Source organism: Melospiza georgiana, chromosome 4 (genome assembly GCF_028018845.1).
Source record: "Melospiza georgiana isolate bMelGeo1 chromosome 4, bMelGeo1.pri, whole genome shotgun sequence".
In the NCBI taxonomy this organism is placed as follows: Eukaryota; Metazoa; Chordata; class Aves; order Passeriformes; family Passerellidae; genus Melospiza; species Melospiza georgiana.
In genome coordinates, this window is record NC_080433.1 from 48255204 (window position 1) to 48271989 (window position 16786).

The following is a 16786-nucleotide window of genomic DNA, read 5'->3' on the forward strand; positions in this document are numbered from 1 at the left end:
TATAATGTCCTCCCCAGAAATGGGACCTGACTGGCAAGACCTAAGGATGCCCTTGCTCCCTTAACCCCAGATTCTACAATAACCCCAGCACAGCTACCCCACAGCTACAATCCTCAGGGCGCCTTTACAGGCCTCTGTAGCTGTTCACTCACTGCTTCCATTAGGTGGCAGTGACTACAGCAAAACCATCACATACTAATACCAAATTCTTATTTCCTCCCACCCACCCTGCTCCTTTCCTTGCCCTTCCCCTCTTCCCTCTGTCTTCTGGGAAAATTCCAACCCTGCGAAGCCCACACTAAGCTTGGAAAAGAAATAATTTTTTTCCCATTCTTATTTTTGCCAGGTAAGATCAGTTTTGGTGCAAACAGCCTTCAGGGCTTTACCTCCCTGGGGCAGCCTGGCTCCATTCATTGTCTCCTCCACACAAGGAGCCTGACACAACTCACAATAACAGACAACACAAGGATGCACACGGTTCTAATCATCAACTTGGACTTCGTAAACCTTGGGCAATCCTATTTCCTATAGGATAATGTGGTAAATTACTGTTAAAATATCGAGGAAATCTTAAGCAAGAATTATTAAAAGGAAATTTTACTTTCTGATATAAAGTTGCTATATTATGGTATTTTATTCCTATTACAGGCAGTTGTCTAGAATGAAGGATTAATTATCAGCTAGCTAGACTCTACTGCCACAAGCTTTATATTTTAGGAGCTCTATAATAATAGGAGGACTATTTAGGAGAAAATTTAAGTATTTACCCTATTTAAATCATTGTCTAAGGCAAAACAAACAGCTCAGTTTCTGAAGAGTCACAGTCATCTTTCATTAATTTGAAACCAACTCACACGTATGAGCAAATTTATTAAAGGAAATTGCACATGATCTTGCCAAACTTTAAACCATGCCCTGTCCTAAAGTATTTCCATTTTCTGACATATTATAAATTTCATGAAGCTTTGTTTTATTTACAATAAAAACTATCTAAGAAAACAAAACAATGTAAGACTAACCTAGTCCAGAAATTATCTTCAAAGTGACTTACTTTCATTTTGAATATTTAGTGTTTCCCTAGGATTTGCTTTGAAATGTAGCTGATTTATCAACTGCCTCACATGGAGCTGCCACATAAGACGCTGATCATGAAATTTTAATATTTCAGCTACCTATAGTGTTTGCAAGCAGATTTAGAATTGTAGGATAAGATATCCTATAGTAAGTAGCAGTGGTCCCATTTTTTTTTTCCAAAAAAAAAGTGACACTGATAGCATTCAAACTACTCATTTTAGTTGAGACAGGATAACAAAATAAAAAGTTCACCAGTATAAATCAGCTAAGTCTTTTGAGTTGTGCCCTTTTAGTCTGTCTCCAAAATTCACACATTGGTTTATTCTATAGTTCACTAAGTAAAAGCAATCTTTGACACTAAAAGAAATTTTACTCACTTTCAGAGCATCCCCTTCATTGCCCTCCATTACTTCCAGAATAAGTGCAGCTAGTATGTTGAATCCTTGGCAATAGCCAACAGATTTATTCCACCTGGCATAAGCCAGCAAAACACGTTTTAATACCACTCGATCTTGCTCTGCCTCCTGGCCACAGTAAGAACTGCAGCCAGTTCGGTGAAGGTCCTTTAAAGGAAAAAAAGAAAAAATAAAAATTACAAGACAAGCAGAGAAAATGTGTATTTTCTGTCCCCTGTTAGTTCTCTTTCCTGTCCCAGTTTTCCTTCCATCTCCACCCTCCCAGTACATACTCTCAAAATTGATGAAAACGTTTCTTTTTTAGGCTGTTAAACCTTTATCTTACCCAAAAGAAATAGTTTCAGCAAGCTCTTAAGTAAACAAGTCCCCTAAAAGATGTTTATAACGCATTGCCACAGAAGATGTTAATAAATCTCTGGGTTTCAAACAGGCAAGGCACAACAGCTGCTTAATTTAACAAAAAAGAGCATCTGTTTTTATCAAAGTATAAAAAACTAGTAGATAACTGACTTTTCCAAACACACAAGCCACAAACTGTGTCCTTGAAATTCAAGAGATTTATAAGTGAAAGGCAAAATGTACAAAATGGTTGACTGCTTTAAATATTAAACATTAATCAGCTGAGAAATACAAATAGGCAAATGTGTTTCACTCCTGTAAAACAACTGAAGAATGCTCATTTGCTGTATTTTAAAATATGCTTTTACTCCCAGAAAACATTTGTGCTTATTTACAGAGAAGGAAAAAACCCACTTATGTTCTTTTGTCTTCATTAACTCCAGCACTTTTTTCAAAGTCAAAAGAAAGTAAAAATGAAAGGAAAAAAACCCAGAAATAGCATCTTTTTCCCAGCCAACACTAACCAGACTAGTGCAAAAGGAACAAAGCAGCCAAAAAAAAGAAGAGAATTAAGATACTTTTTTTGCCAAAGCAGTTGCAGAGATGAAAATAAATCCAAATTCAAATGTCAACTTTTCATTTAAAAATTAGAAAAGAAATAACAAATTAGCTGGCTACCTTTACTATCTGGATGCCCATAGAGTCATCATCAGGATTACTTCTTTCATTGAATGTGAAACGCATGGTTTTGTCCCAGTCAATGGCTATACTGTGTAAGTACTGATCAGCCAGGGTCAACCAAACCTAGAAAAACATATCGTAAAATTAATTATTTCTCTGACAAAATATAAAGTGTCAAAATATATTGTTAGATGAACCTCATCAGCTTCACCCATACGTGATCTGCTGTTAGATTTGAAATATGCAGAGGAGGATTTTAGCCACAACGGTTTTTGCACGATTAAATTTATACCTTGCTCCCTAGAAAAGAAAGGAAGGAAATGGTCAGCATTAAACATCCAGATCTGTGGGCTGCTTACAAAGATGCAAGTCATCTGTCAGTGAATTCACAGGAGCCCTCCAAAATGGATCCTCTGTCAGTTCAGATCTTCTATCCTCATAACCAACAAAGAGTTTGATAAAAGGATAACACTGCTGCTGGCTTTCCTCAAACTCAACCATGGATATGTCTCCTGGAATTCCCAAAAGAAATCTAGCAGTGTTGGTGCTTCTCTTTATCAGAAGTCTCTTCTGATGAGTTTGCAGAACAAATAGCATCTAGTATTCACCATTTGGGATTGATCTGAAAGCGTGACTTGGATCAAAACAGCTTACTTTTACAAGAGGTCTTCCTAAACTGTTGGTGCTACAGGGAGCTCTGAAACAAACATATTCACGACTCTTAAAGCCTAATAATTGCCAGAACAGATTTATGCATGTGTATCCAAGACAAAGGCTGGACCTTTATTAAAAATTTGAAAACTTCCTGAACCATGAAAGGCACATGACAGATCATACAATGACAACAAGTAACAACAAAGGACCTTTTTTCAGGAAACTGAAAGACATCATGAAAGCAAACTGGTCAAGTTTTATATCAGCCATTAATTCACTCAAGTGAGAAAAGAAATTTAGACACTTCCCACAGATTTAAACACTGAGATAGCTGCATGGTGAAGGAATTTATAGACAGCTCACAGAATCTCATGTTTTCTGCATTTAAATATCTGTTTCTACACTTTTGTAAAGCCACTCATGTGGAGGAATGCCACTGTTCTGCCTCCCAACAGCCTCAGCACTGCTGACACCCTACTGATGTTGTTTGACTGGATTCTTTATCTCTGCCAGCCCACATGCCACAACAATAGTGCAGATGTCAACCTGCTCCTTTTGTTGACAGCAAAGGAGGCAACCAGCAGGCTGCCACCACAAAATACTTCCTCTATTTTGGTATCTACCTTAAAATCATTGTGAACCCGGGGAATGGCAGTAAAAAGACAACACCTCTTTTCATCACTACTTCATTGGTTAGCATCATGTGAGCATGTGAGCAAACACAGAGATGGGCAGAGTGAAAAGGAAAGACAGATCTGAGCTGGATGATGTGGCAGAGCACACACAAATCTGCTGATTACACAGAACTTGGGGGAGTGGCTGATAAGCCCAAGGACACCTTGACAGCATGGAAAAATGGTCTAACAAGAACCTCATTAAGTTCAACAAGAAGAGCAATATCCTGTCTCTGGGAAGAAACAATCCCAAGCATCAATATATGTTGGGGACACCCAGTTGCAAAGTATCTCTGCTATGCAGGAAGGCTGAGAGAGCTGGGAGCATTCAGAATGGAGAAAAGGCAGCTTTGGGGAAATCCTGCCAGTGTGTATAAACACCTGAAAGGAGGGTGCAAGGAGGAGGAAGCCAGGCTCCTGTCATCTGTACCAGTGACTGGATTGGAGATAATAGGCACAAACAGAAACACAGGAGGTTCTCCTCAAACATCAAGAAACACATTTTCACTGTGAGGGCAACTGAGCACTGACACAGATTTCCCAGAGAGGTCATGGAATCTCCGTCCTTGGAGATATTCAGAAGTTACCAGGACACAGTCCTTGGCAACCAGCTGTAAGTGGCCCTGCTTGGGCAGAGGGGTTGGACCAGATGACTGCAGAGGTCCCACCCAAATTCAGCCCTTCTGAGATTCTGTGACCTCTGCCACTCACGTACCACAGAAAAGTGCCTGAGACACTTTCTGGAGCTTGGGAAAAGATTATTTCAGGAAAGAAAAAAGGCTGTTAGATGGGTATAAGGATTCATTGAAGTTGTATATTAAAAATAAATTCATCGTGGTGTGCGGAAAACAATGCCATGAAGTCTTCTCTTCCTTCTCCCCTGATTTGTAAAGAAGTACAATTCGGTTTGGAAAGACAGAAAAAACAGGAAAAAGAAATTAAGCTGATACATCAGAAATATGTGGAACTATATTATTTATATATTATTTATATATTATTTATATATTATTTATATATTATTTATATAATATATATAATTTATATAATATATATAATTTATATTATATATAATTTATATTATATATAAAATTATAATTTATCATTACAATTACACAATTATAATTTATAATTGTATATAATGTATAATATTATTATATATTATACATGGAACTACATATTTTATAAATCTTTAAAAAATTATTTTTATTAAAACTGTGTTTTTAAAGCTGAGATTGTGTGATTCATTTTTTAAGAAAAAATTAATAGACATGCCTCTTTTTATACTAGGGGACTTCAAATGTTGAAGAATGCAATAAAGTAAGTCTGGCAAAATCCCAATGGACCCTTTTCTACAACACTCAGTGCAATTTCCCATTAATGATGCACTCTGCCATTCTACATCACTCCTGACTTTGAACTTCCCTAATTTTGGTAATCTGTCTTTTCCCCAACAACTGTTTCTATAAGCATTCTTGTCAATATTAAGCATCTATCAACTTCACCTTTCTAAGTGTGACATCCTACACTGCAGATATGTTCTCCTTTCAGTTATCTTCAGCTGTGGGGGCAATTTCACCAGTTCAATTTCTTGAGACTGACAGTATGAGGCAATAACATCTGCACCGGAACAAGTTACCTAAGCCTCAAGCAGAAAGAACCCAACTATTGAAAACATCATATTTACCTGTCTCCTCAGCCTTTCCATCTGCCCTGTGAAGCTGTCACTGAATAATAAAAACAAGGAAAAATCCCCAGTAAAACTTAAAAGGTCCAAATATTCATTACAAAACCCACTAGCAGATAATATTGATGTAATTCAGCTCTCCTGAGAAACCTACGGGCAATATGGCCCACAAGGCACAGAGGTCTACCTACCTTTCTCCTCCATTCCTTTGGGATGCCTGTGGGCAGTCTGGCCACTGCTTTGAGGGCATCATGCCACTAAAAGAAAAAGCATCCCAAAATGTAAAATATCCATCATTAGTTCAATGCTACAGCATAGCAACATTTGCTACCTTTCAGACATGCACATTCATTTCATTTTGCTGCACACATGTCAGAGTTTAACTGCTTAATCCACTCACAGGGAAGATGCAGATTAACTACTTGATGATTTGACTAAAGTATAATATTCTGGGACACAAGGATTTAGGAAATATCTGAGCAAACAATGAAAGCCTATTCCATTTTCTGAATACAAATGAAACAGCTCTTGATGCAATTGCAAATAATATGCTGATATTATGATGACAAATGCACTTCTGAACTAGGCAAGCACCTTGATTGCTGAGAACCCACTCCTTCACAAATTCAAGAAAAAAATAAGTCAAATTACCTGCTGAAAACCATTTTGACCTAAAGATGGCTCAAGAGTGAATTTCAATTTTGTATCAACCCCTAGAAAGGAAAAAAACACAAAAAAACTCATTACTTCATTTAACTCAGAAGACAAAAAGAAGCGAAAAAACCCCAAACACAAAAATCCCACAGTTAAAACAAGAACACAAAATTTTATCTTCCTATTTTAACAACTACATTTCAACCTGTTTTGGTGAATTTTATCTTCACAGTAGATTCAAGGAACGTGGTAAGAAGTACACGGACAAAATGCTTTTAAAATGCAGTAATGTTCTCTTTAATGATGTAGCCTGGCACAACTTATTTCACTAATATTCATATAGTTCACTGGTCTACAAACTATACTAGTACACTGCAAACTGTCATATGCATCCACAGAAAAGTACACATGCACAGAGAGTTTCTTTTCATCTATGCCAGCTTCTTGACATTAGGTCAATCAAAACTAATTTATAAGTTTGGTGTGTGAAAATTATTTTACTGTCAAGAATATTTTTTTTTTTTCAAATTCCTCAGACCATAACACACATTTGGTAGTACTGTTATTTAAGCTTAGATTTTATTTTGGCCATATGAGCAAACTATTTTACTTGTTATGAAGCAGGCCTAGTAATTGTTCATGCAATATTACATAAAATACCAGAATCTCAAGTGGATCCCAACATGGCACTGGAGTATGCCAGAACATGATCAACAGTAAAATGTTTAATTTGCTTTCCATCCCACACTTTGAGCGTACAATTCCTCGATCCTTCAAATGCCGCTGTCCACACCTCAGGTGCTGAACACAGCACAGATCACATTCCCTCCCTCCCATCGGCTGGCATGAAGGATGAAGCCCTCTTTTATTTTCCCTACACAATTTAACACAATTGTTCCATATTTACAATTATGTTATGCATAGCTTCTCATCTTTCCAGGATACGAAGCCAATCAGTTTTAACATAGAAATATATATATATACATACACACACATACATACACACACACAGAAAACCCAAACTGATTATAATCCTGCAAGGTTTTAAGTATTTAACATCCATGCTAATCAACTCACCAGTAATACCCAGTTCTTTGGAGGTCTAAACCTACAAGTGTGACAGAAAACCCAACTGTAGTGGCATTTGCTATTTACGGAATGTAAAATGCCTTTGAGCATTTGCATACTGAAGTGGTAAGTAATTTTAACCTTACTACCTGATAATTATATACTTAAAGACAAAAGCTTTTTCTCCATGCCTTTTTTTTTCTTTGTTGGGGTTGAGTGAATAGAAACAAAGAAAAAATCACACAAACTCCAGCACTGTTTAAAATTTTAGCGTTTTAGAATTGCATCACTGAGACCTGGGGATTAGTGCCCTTGTTTCCCTGCTTCAGATCTAAAAGACATGCTTGTCAGACTTAGAAAAATAAAGACTTCTAACCATAATAGATATGTCTTGAAAAAACATGGAAGGATTAATAGCTATTCCTGGAAGTAACTGTTTATTAGTATTCCTTCCCATGGCGCAATGGCACTCGGCAGGGGCTCCTAATAGATAAATCTTTTCATAATAATTCAAAGCAATGTAACAACGGCAACAACCTAAGATTAAATTGTATCACGTTTGCTGAAATTGGAAAATGTGAACTTCATTCTCAAGCAAAAAAAAGTAAATCATGTAGAACCCTAATAGATACAAAAATACATCATGACCGAGAACTCCTTTTGTTAAAGTAACAAATGCTGACACATTATCTAACACTACCTTGCAGCAAAGAACCAATAGCCTTCCAAAATAACCATGTATTCATCTCAACCCAGCAGCCAGATATTAATTACTCACAGTTTTCTAAGACTTAAAAGGTCCCAGTAACAACTTTTCTGTCTGTTTTAGAATCTTCCTAAGAAAGACACAAGCAGATACTTCCAGGTCTTCAAAAGATCAAGTACAGCAAAATAAAAGCTCAGAGCAAGGAAAAATCTATCTATAATTACATAAGCATCATGACCAGAGAGCTCACACTACAGTCAAAGTACATATCCCTCCTGAGACTGAAATGAGACCCTTCAAATGAGACCCTTGATAAAATGAGACTGAAACAAGATCACCCATCTACTAAAGTTAATTAAATCACAGCAAACAATTAAGACAGGTGTGAAAATTACTGCAAATGAGAATTGCATCACATGGTAACACCAGACTATGCAGCACACTCTCTTCAGCATGGTGAGGAACTGCTTGGTTGGTTACATGACAACCTCTTGTAAAAGCCACAGAATCTGTGTCCCCTTATTTTTTCTCCATTAGAAGTACTTTCCAAATCAAATTATGTGACAATTTTGGGGGAGGGGAGGGGAACAACCATGGGGAATAAACCTCAGAGCATATACAAATTGTTCTTCATTCCCATCCATTTTAAAGAATTTATATTTCCTAAAATCAAAAAATTACAACATTGCTTAATAAAAAATACAGCAAGTAAGCATGTAAAAAAAGCTGCAACCATACAGAGAGAGCAAGGAAGGTAACCAGCAAAACAGGAGCAGCATCTCTTTGCCCATTACTTACTTCTGGCACAAGAATCATCTTGCTACATGCAGTTTCTGCACTCTGCTCAAGGAACTTGTCCCTGAGCTTCAGAGCTTCAAGGAAACTAATGCCTATCCCTAACTCAGCCTCTCTTGGTTTCCTAATCCTTCCTTTCTCCATCATTCCCCTTTTTTTATTCAGTTGTCTTCTCTCCATAAACCATAAAATCCATTAGATTCCCCAATAGTTTCTTCCCCCTCAGTACCCCACACCCATTCAACCCTACTGCATGCCTGCACCTATTTTCACTGGATTTTCCCATGTCTAACAATCCTCCATCTTTGGGTCACATTCCTCTCCCTTACATAAACATATGCTTTTTGCAAAAAAACACCCCTTCAGGCTTTAAGAGAACTTTTCCTCCCAGCTCCTTGGCAGGGACAGTCTGGCCTAGATGCACCACACATAGAGCAGTAGTTCTTACTTTAAGTGTTGTCAGTACAACTCAGCCCGTTCACATCAAATCAGCCAGGCTATAGTGTCATTTGACATATTAAATATCACCTCCACACACTTTCAACTTATTCTTCATGTCTGAGAAGCACATTAACTAATAACAGCAGGAATATGCTGGGAACACTCTGGAATTATTAGCTCCATGAATACAAGGACACACAAAGGTACATGCTTGACAACAAATTTCTGAAAGGTAGGGGAATGCCAAAATAAGCTCTGTTCAATGCCCTTCCAAGCCTGTCACCAGAAACCACTGCAGAAAAGTTATAAAAAAATAAAAGGATTTAAAATAAGGAAAATATAACCCCCCCCCCCAACCACAGTCCTTTCCTGTGTAAAATACACAATAACTCCTGACAAGAAAAGGCTGTAAGAGGGAAGATTATATTCCTAGGATTCCCAAACCCTCAGTCTTCCTCTGCATAACCAAAATGTAGCATGGAACCACACAAAGAGCCACAAGAGAAGAGAAAAATACTGGCAGCCAAGTACCTGGGTGACAGAAACAAATTCCCAGTGCACCCCCAGCAACAGTAAACAAAAGAATAGGGCAAAATCTGGGAATTTTTTTTCAGCAATATCAAACCAGAAGAAAGTGTAGGAAGGTGATGTGTTTTGATGCATGTCTGTGAGCTATACAGATGTAGCTTTAAACTTGCAAAGTAGCACTATGGGTTCTCAGCTGTACTTCACAGCTGTTGAAACCTCTCCCACAGAATGCAAATAAATATTTTATCAAAAATAAACAAGGAAAAAGGCCTAAAGCAGATTTGTGTGCAGCAGGAGCCCATGCTCAAGGAAAGAGAAGTGTCAACGCAAACTATGCTGCTTGATGTTTCAGGAAGATTCTTAGCCTTGCAATTTATCTCTAAAAGTAACATCCTGACTAACTCTGTATGAAACCACTCCTACCAGGAGCCAGAGCTCACTGAGATGTATCAAAGCACATCTAAAACCTCCAGTCTAGAAAAACTTCACAATACAGACAGCTAACAAAGACATTAAGTAAATCTGAAGAATATTTCATCCAGCTTATTTTTAAAGGGTTCATTAGCTGTCCCATCTCCACCACTCTATGAAAACATGTATCCTGAATGGGGTTATTGTCTTTACCTACATGTGAACAATATGGAAACCCCAAACCAGGGGGATTTTTAGGACCGTGGCATTCATAGTTACACCCAATCACATCCCCTGGTCTTTGTGTGAGTGTAAATACATGAATGTCATTATCCAGATAACGTCATTACCTGGGATAATATCAGGCTGCTGTTGGAGCAGGGGTCTTTGAGAATTACAATTCAAGAAATCTCCTTGAAAACAGCAACCCCAGAAATCTACCAAAATGTATCTGAGACCTTATTAATAACAGCTTCTGAAACCCATCTCAAACACAGAGGCAGTGAGCATTGTGTGCTTGATGCACACACAGCTAATACAATGGGAAACTGATCTTCATTTATTTCCATGTAGTGCTCCATGTTTCAGTAGATCTCTGGCTTGCATGCTTTGTAAATGCCTAAAATTAGGCAACAGATCCACAACGTTTTAGCTACAAGTGACAGCTCTAACACGGTAAATTGAATTTAAATTTCTTGATATTTCATTTTTTAAAAAATCCAAAATTTTGATGGCAGGCAACTAGAATCTAGCACTCACTCATGATCACCCATCTGTACTTCTGTTGAGAGCCTCCCTCCCGCGAGTAAACACACGTCGTTTGCTGACCATCCAGTTCTTAAAAGATTTTGATACTGAATGGGGATCTAGAAAACATAGCTGCAGAGCTGATGCCTTCCCCTTGGTATAGGCATGGTTGCAAATTTAGACAACACCCTACCGCAGACAAAGGCTGGGCGGGAGGAGGGGTCTCCGGCAGGTCAAGAGGTAGCAGGTTTATCAGGAAAGGTCTGGGGAGGCTGCGAGGAGACTTCGGGGAGGGACTGACACAAAGCTGGGTCGCCGAGCCCGGGAGAGAGGAGACGAGGGAGAAAGGCACTGGGGACAGACGACACAAAAGCGCTGCGAGGCGGCGGCGCCGGGCGGGAGGAGCAAGGAAAGGACCAGGAGATGGGGAGAGCGGAGCGGGGATGGCGGGCCGGGCGGGACAGGAGCAGGAGGAGCCCCCCGGGGCAGGGGCACCGCGCTGCCTGCCCGCAGGGCCCCGCCAAGCCCGGCCTCCCGCCGGGGCCCGGCCCCGCTCCCCGCCGGGGCCGCCTCGCACCCGCCGCGGAGCCTCGGCCGCTCCCCAGCCCGGGGCCGCCTCGCAGGCCCCGCTCCGAGCCCCGGGCCGGCGCAGCCCGGGCGGGAGCCCCGCGCTCCGGACCCGCCGCCGGCCCCAGGCCGCGACCGCGGCGCCCCGCGCCGGCCGGGCCCCGCCGGGGCTGCCGCAGCGGCGGCCGGAGAGGCGAGCCTGCCGCGGGCCGGGGCCGCCCCCGGGCGCTGCCCCCCGCGCCTACCCGCGGCCCTCATGGCCCGCCGGCCGCCTCCTCCTCTCCGAGCCGACCCCGAGGCCCCGGCGGCTCCCCCCGCCCCGCTAAGCCGCTTACGGGGCGGCAGCCGCAGCCTCGGCCGGGCGGCGCGGGTACCTGGCTCCAAGGTGCACAGCAGGCGCGGCGCGGTCCGGGAGATGCAGCTGCGCTTCTTGAGCACATTGCTGAGGATGGTGCCCACGCCGCCGCCCGAGCTCTGCCGCTTCAGGCATCGCCCCCCGCGCCGCAGCGAGCCCGTGAGCCTGTCCTGCCGCATGGTGCCCGGGGCAAGCCCTAGGGCGGCGGGCTGGGGGGCATGGCGTGCGGGGACCCGCACTGCAGACTGCCAAGTCCCAGTGCCGGAGAGCAGAGGGAGGACAAGGAGAGGAGAAAGACAAAAAGGGGAAAAAAAAAAAAAAAAAAAGCTGTTCCCGCCCACAACACTAGCATCACTGCCTGAATAAACCAGCAGCCTCTCCTCCTCCTCCTCCTCCAGCACCACCTGGAATGCAGCGGGCGAGGGGAGCAGTAGCTCTGGTTAGAAATGAAGGGAGCCCCGGGGGCAGTGGTGGAGCTCCGCTGTGCCAAGGGGCTTCGGGACAGCTGCACAAGCCCCGGGCTGCGCGGACACCGCCCGACACGGGCAATGCGGACACGGCGCGCTTGATGCCTGCTAACAGGGGCAATACTGACATTTCTGCCGAGAATGAAACGAGCTAAATATCCCCCAAAGGGTCTTCTCACCTGGTACTCGGGCCTGCAGCTGGACATATATAGATAATCCTGCTGCCTTTTTCAAAAAGCTGTCCTGGGAAGGAGTCTGACCAGCGCTATCAGACCACGGAGCAGGGGGAGAGCAAAGAGTTTAACAGCATGTCGGTGCCAGGGCAGGCTGGGGTCCTCTCAGCGACAGCCCCAGCAGCAGCACAAGCAAGCATGCTGCACAGCTTCAGTTTTTCACCCACCAGCGAAGAGACCTGGAACATCCTCTGCACAAACCACAAAAATCCTCAGCTAAAAAACCAGCCTTTTCCATGAATCTACATTGCAACTGCACTCACAGGTAACACGCCAGGCACTAAATAGTTAAAAGAAGCTATTCAAAAGCATTTTATTAGATGCATTTTCCAGTGCAATTTGGCCTAAGAGCATCTTAAAAGGGTTTCAGAGATTCTCAAACTAGAGGTTTGATTGACAAGAAGGAAAAACATTTGAAATAATGGTAGTTTTTATAACCTAAACCACTCAGCATTTTTGTGGAAGGAGAGCAGATTTATCACACTACATTAGTCAGGCTCAAAGGCCAAACTACCAGAAGTCTCAGTCTACCTGCCAACAACTGTAGCTTTGAAACGTTTTTCTCCTTTATTAAAAAGTTCTGTTCCTCAGTCACATTATGAAGAGAGAAAACTGGCAATGGATTAGCAGTAAAGCTAATTATATAAAAGACACACAATATAAAACACAGAATCAAGCCTCTTTTTAAAATCAGTTATAACTATTTTTAGAAGCCACTGTTCAGCTTTCAGAGAAGTGTGATTTTGATCATGCCTCTTTAAATATCTGCTTGGGTTTTGGAGAAAAGTCACTACATTTGAGCTGTTAGCTTGCACTCTGAATAGATAATTAAGTCTGTGTGTCGGTGGTTCTTTTTTTAACAAAGGTGACACTTCCCTGCTGATGTAGATGATGCAAATCACTTTATTTCAGTGCCAGCTGGAGATGATGATTTAGTGGTTAAAGCATCAAATTTGAAATCAATTAGTCTCCCTAGGTGTACAGATTGTACCAATGGGACTGTAACAGCAACATTTAAATACAGAAATAGCCATATTATCTCTGTAATATTATTCTCCTCTTGCTTGAGCGCCTTTTGCAAATAGCACCACATCTTTCTTGGATCATTTCAAGACTAACTAATCCAACACCACACACTGTTGCCCAGTCTTGGAAGCCATAACCAAAATTTCAGAAACCACTCATTATCCAGACAGTGGGAATCAGTCATCACACTAAACTGTGTCACCTCCAATTTTTAAACAATTAAAAATCAGGTCTAAGAAAGATATCAATATTTAGCTGATGAAGATAACCAGCTCTCAAAATGAGAATTCAGTATTCCCATCATTGCTATTTCTCCTACTTGTCATCTTGTCTCTACAAGTAAACTGTAAACAATGAGGACAATCATACTGTGACTGGGCACAGAGATACTTCCAAGCACACCATTAAGGAGCTTTCCCGTATGCCAGCCAATTAATACAATGTTATTCTGAAGGAAAAAGTGCAAAAATCGAACTTCAGGAGACAAAATGAAGAAGCCAAGCCATGCTAATAGGTTTGATGACTCACTGGATCATTAGTACAAATGGATTTTAGATGCAGGGGGATAAGCCTCCCATTAAGCATACATATACATATCTTCAGGGCTAGAACCTGGCCTCTAGAAAAGTGGATGGCGCTGGGTTTTAATCACTGATCAGGCAAAGCCTCTAATCTGCCTGTGGCAGGACATGCCAACCATCATGCATCTAATTTGATCCACTAGTGCATGGAAGTCTGGTCATGTCCACAAGCCCTCATCTGCATTTACTCACAAGACAGATGACATTCAGAAAGGATTTTGAGGGGAAAAAAAAAATCAAAAACTTTTGGCTAGGCAAGATATTTCATCTCCAGTATTTTGTAATAATTAACCTGGGACTTTGCTTTTTTTCCTCCCTCTGTAGTTCGTGTATTCCCTCTGACACAAAAGAGTCACTTAGTGAAAAACCTTACCTCCTCATTCGGTACCTCTTTACAGCCTTACCACCATCTGCCACACATGCCATTTTAAGGCCAGAATTAAAAATACTATGTGTATGCTTGTTCCTTTGTTGCAATCAAAGGGTGGTCGGTCCCAAGGTCAATGCCAGGTTTTGACCAACTCCATTTACCTTAAACCTCTCCATTCTTTAGCCCACTTGTGTCTGCACTGGGACAATGAGGTAAAACACGGGCTGCCAGAAAGTGACAATGAGTACAAACAGATGGGGCAGTGGCAGGAACAGAAGGACAGCCAGCAGAAATGGGGCCACAGAGCAATCTACTTTTAAAGAATCTATTTGTTTGCATGGAGCTTTAACTGCCCAAGCCCGGGATTACTAGAAGGCACAATTCACCACTTCTCTTCTGATGTGTGCTAAGAAGACTGAATGTAATTAAAATACTAAAAATGGCAAGATATCTTCAGCTGGGTCACTGTTCATTTCATGAACTCCACATCCTCCCCTTTATTTCACAGAAAATTGTAGAGACCTCTCTTAATTCTGATTTGCCTCACAACATCCCAGTAAAACAGTCAAAGTCTGGGAAGAAAGCTTATTTGCCACAATTCTCTATACCAATGTGAGCAAAAATACTTAAAATTACATGTACCCATGAAAAAATAGAGTAAATATATTGTATGATAATACTGTAATATGATTCATCCAAGAGGATTTTGGAAATTACACTTAAACAGCAGCACTCCAGCAGCTGATGATACAGCAAATATCAAAAAGAAATATATATCAATAGGATGAGGGGGAAAAACGTATTGCAACCACAAGGGAAAACCTATTATATTGATCAAATCTGCCAAGTCCCAGAACTCAATATACTACTTTAAAGAGCCCAAAAAATGTATCCACAAAATGTAACTCTATTACCACAGGGTTTCAAACAGCTCGACAGAAGCTAGCAAATATACCAACATATGTTTTGACATGTATTGTAGTTCACCATGAGGCTCAAAAGAAAAAAATATTTCACTTTCAAATGACAGTATACAAGAGAAAACAAACAGAATGAAATACGTCCACATTAGAGACAAGAAAAGGTAAACCAGTCTGAGATTCTCCCAGAAGGCAAAACTATTTTAAATACATTTAGCCCATTAAACCATCTCCCCCACTGGGGCACAAAATTCCTATCCTACCCAGTCTATGCATGTTCTATTATTAAACATCCCCTCTGAAAAAAACCAGCCCTGCTTCCTTCTGCTTGATCCTGAAAGCCTAAAAACAAGCACAACCCACCTGGAGTTTTACACTCCTCCAACACACAAGATGGAGCCACCTCTGACAGCTTGAAAAGAGGTTTCTGGCTTGTTGGGTCCTTGACACCACAGGGGCACAGGGGCTACAGCAATGCTACAGCATCAGCACAGAAGTTCCCTTGAACACAGAAGCCTGTGGGGTGGCAGAGCCCAGCACTCCTCCCACCTGGGCCTGCAAGGGAGCATCCCCTCCTGCAGGGCCCATACTGCTCTGCCCACAGCCCCTGGTACTGATGTGCTTCCTCAGAGTGCAGGGAGTGTGTGCTGGGATCCTCCAGCTCCCTGCACCTACCCTGGGGAACACCAAGCACAGAGCCTGTGGCACTGCTTTGTGTATCTGTTTGCATCACTGCTGCAGGAGCACCTGCCTATGCAGAGATTTGTGCCATGCAGAAGGAGAAACATGATTATGGACTAACAGATTCCCTTCTGCCAGCAAGCTGGTTTCTGTTGCCAGACGAGTAATCCAGGATTGTCTTTAACGCACAAAGGATGGTTCCAGAAAAAACACAAAAACTAATTTTTGCTACTGTATTTGTGCCTAGAGAAGGTTAATTCTACACACTAGTTGAAAACAGGATAAATGGCTCAGGAAAATGGTTCAGGGTGTTCACACACTACATTCTCATCAATACAGCTGTAATATTTTACAACTTTTCATTGCATTAGTCATCATCTGTATGACTTTGTACACAAATATCACAAAAGAGGTCAAGACCTCGCTATATCCTATATTAAATATCACAGACAAAAGCTGCAGAGCAAATCCTTGTCTGCAAAGGTATTCAGCAAAAATATAAACTACACAATGGAGAGGAAATAACATCTATGATTTCCAGGAACAGAGAACAAAATTTATATTATTTAGTCTAAGAAAGCATGCAGCTAGTCAAATGTTTCCACTTCCTTTAAACTTCAGGCACCTAACCTTATTACTTACTTCCCCTTCCAAAACTGAGAGCATGGTAATTACACTTTAATACAGCCTTCTTTTTAAGGAAGCCCTAAAACA

At 41.3% G+C, this 16786-nt stretch overlaps 1 protein-coding gene across 3 annotated transcripts in view; it reads right to left on the bottom strand.

The window, feature by feature from the left end:
- The window catches only part of TBC1D30 (TBC1 domain family member 30), a 52420-nt gene that overhangs the window by 17996 nt on the left and 17638 nt on the right, over positions 1 to 16786 (bottom strand). For 2 of the 3 annotated variants that reach the window (XM_058022022.1, XM_058022021.1), the window contains exons 1-5: positions 11814 to 12102; positions 6174 to 6235; positions 5714 to 5779; positions 2508 to 2633; positions 1452 to 1637 (exon numbers count right to left, since the gene is read on the bottom strand). In XM_058022022.1, coding sequence (XP_057878005.1) covers positions 1452 to 1637; positions 2508 to 2633; positions 5714 to 5779; positions 6174 to 6235; positions 11814 to 11973 — 600 coding nt within the window. In that variant the 5' untranslated portion in view covers positions 11974 to 12102. Of the gene's footprint in view, positions 1 to 1451; positions 1638 to 2507; positions 2634 to 5713; positions 5780 to 6173; positions 6236 to 11813; positions 12103 to 16786 lie in introns of those variants that run through there. The other variant, XM_058022023.1, reaches the window with a different exon arrangement.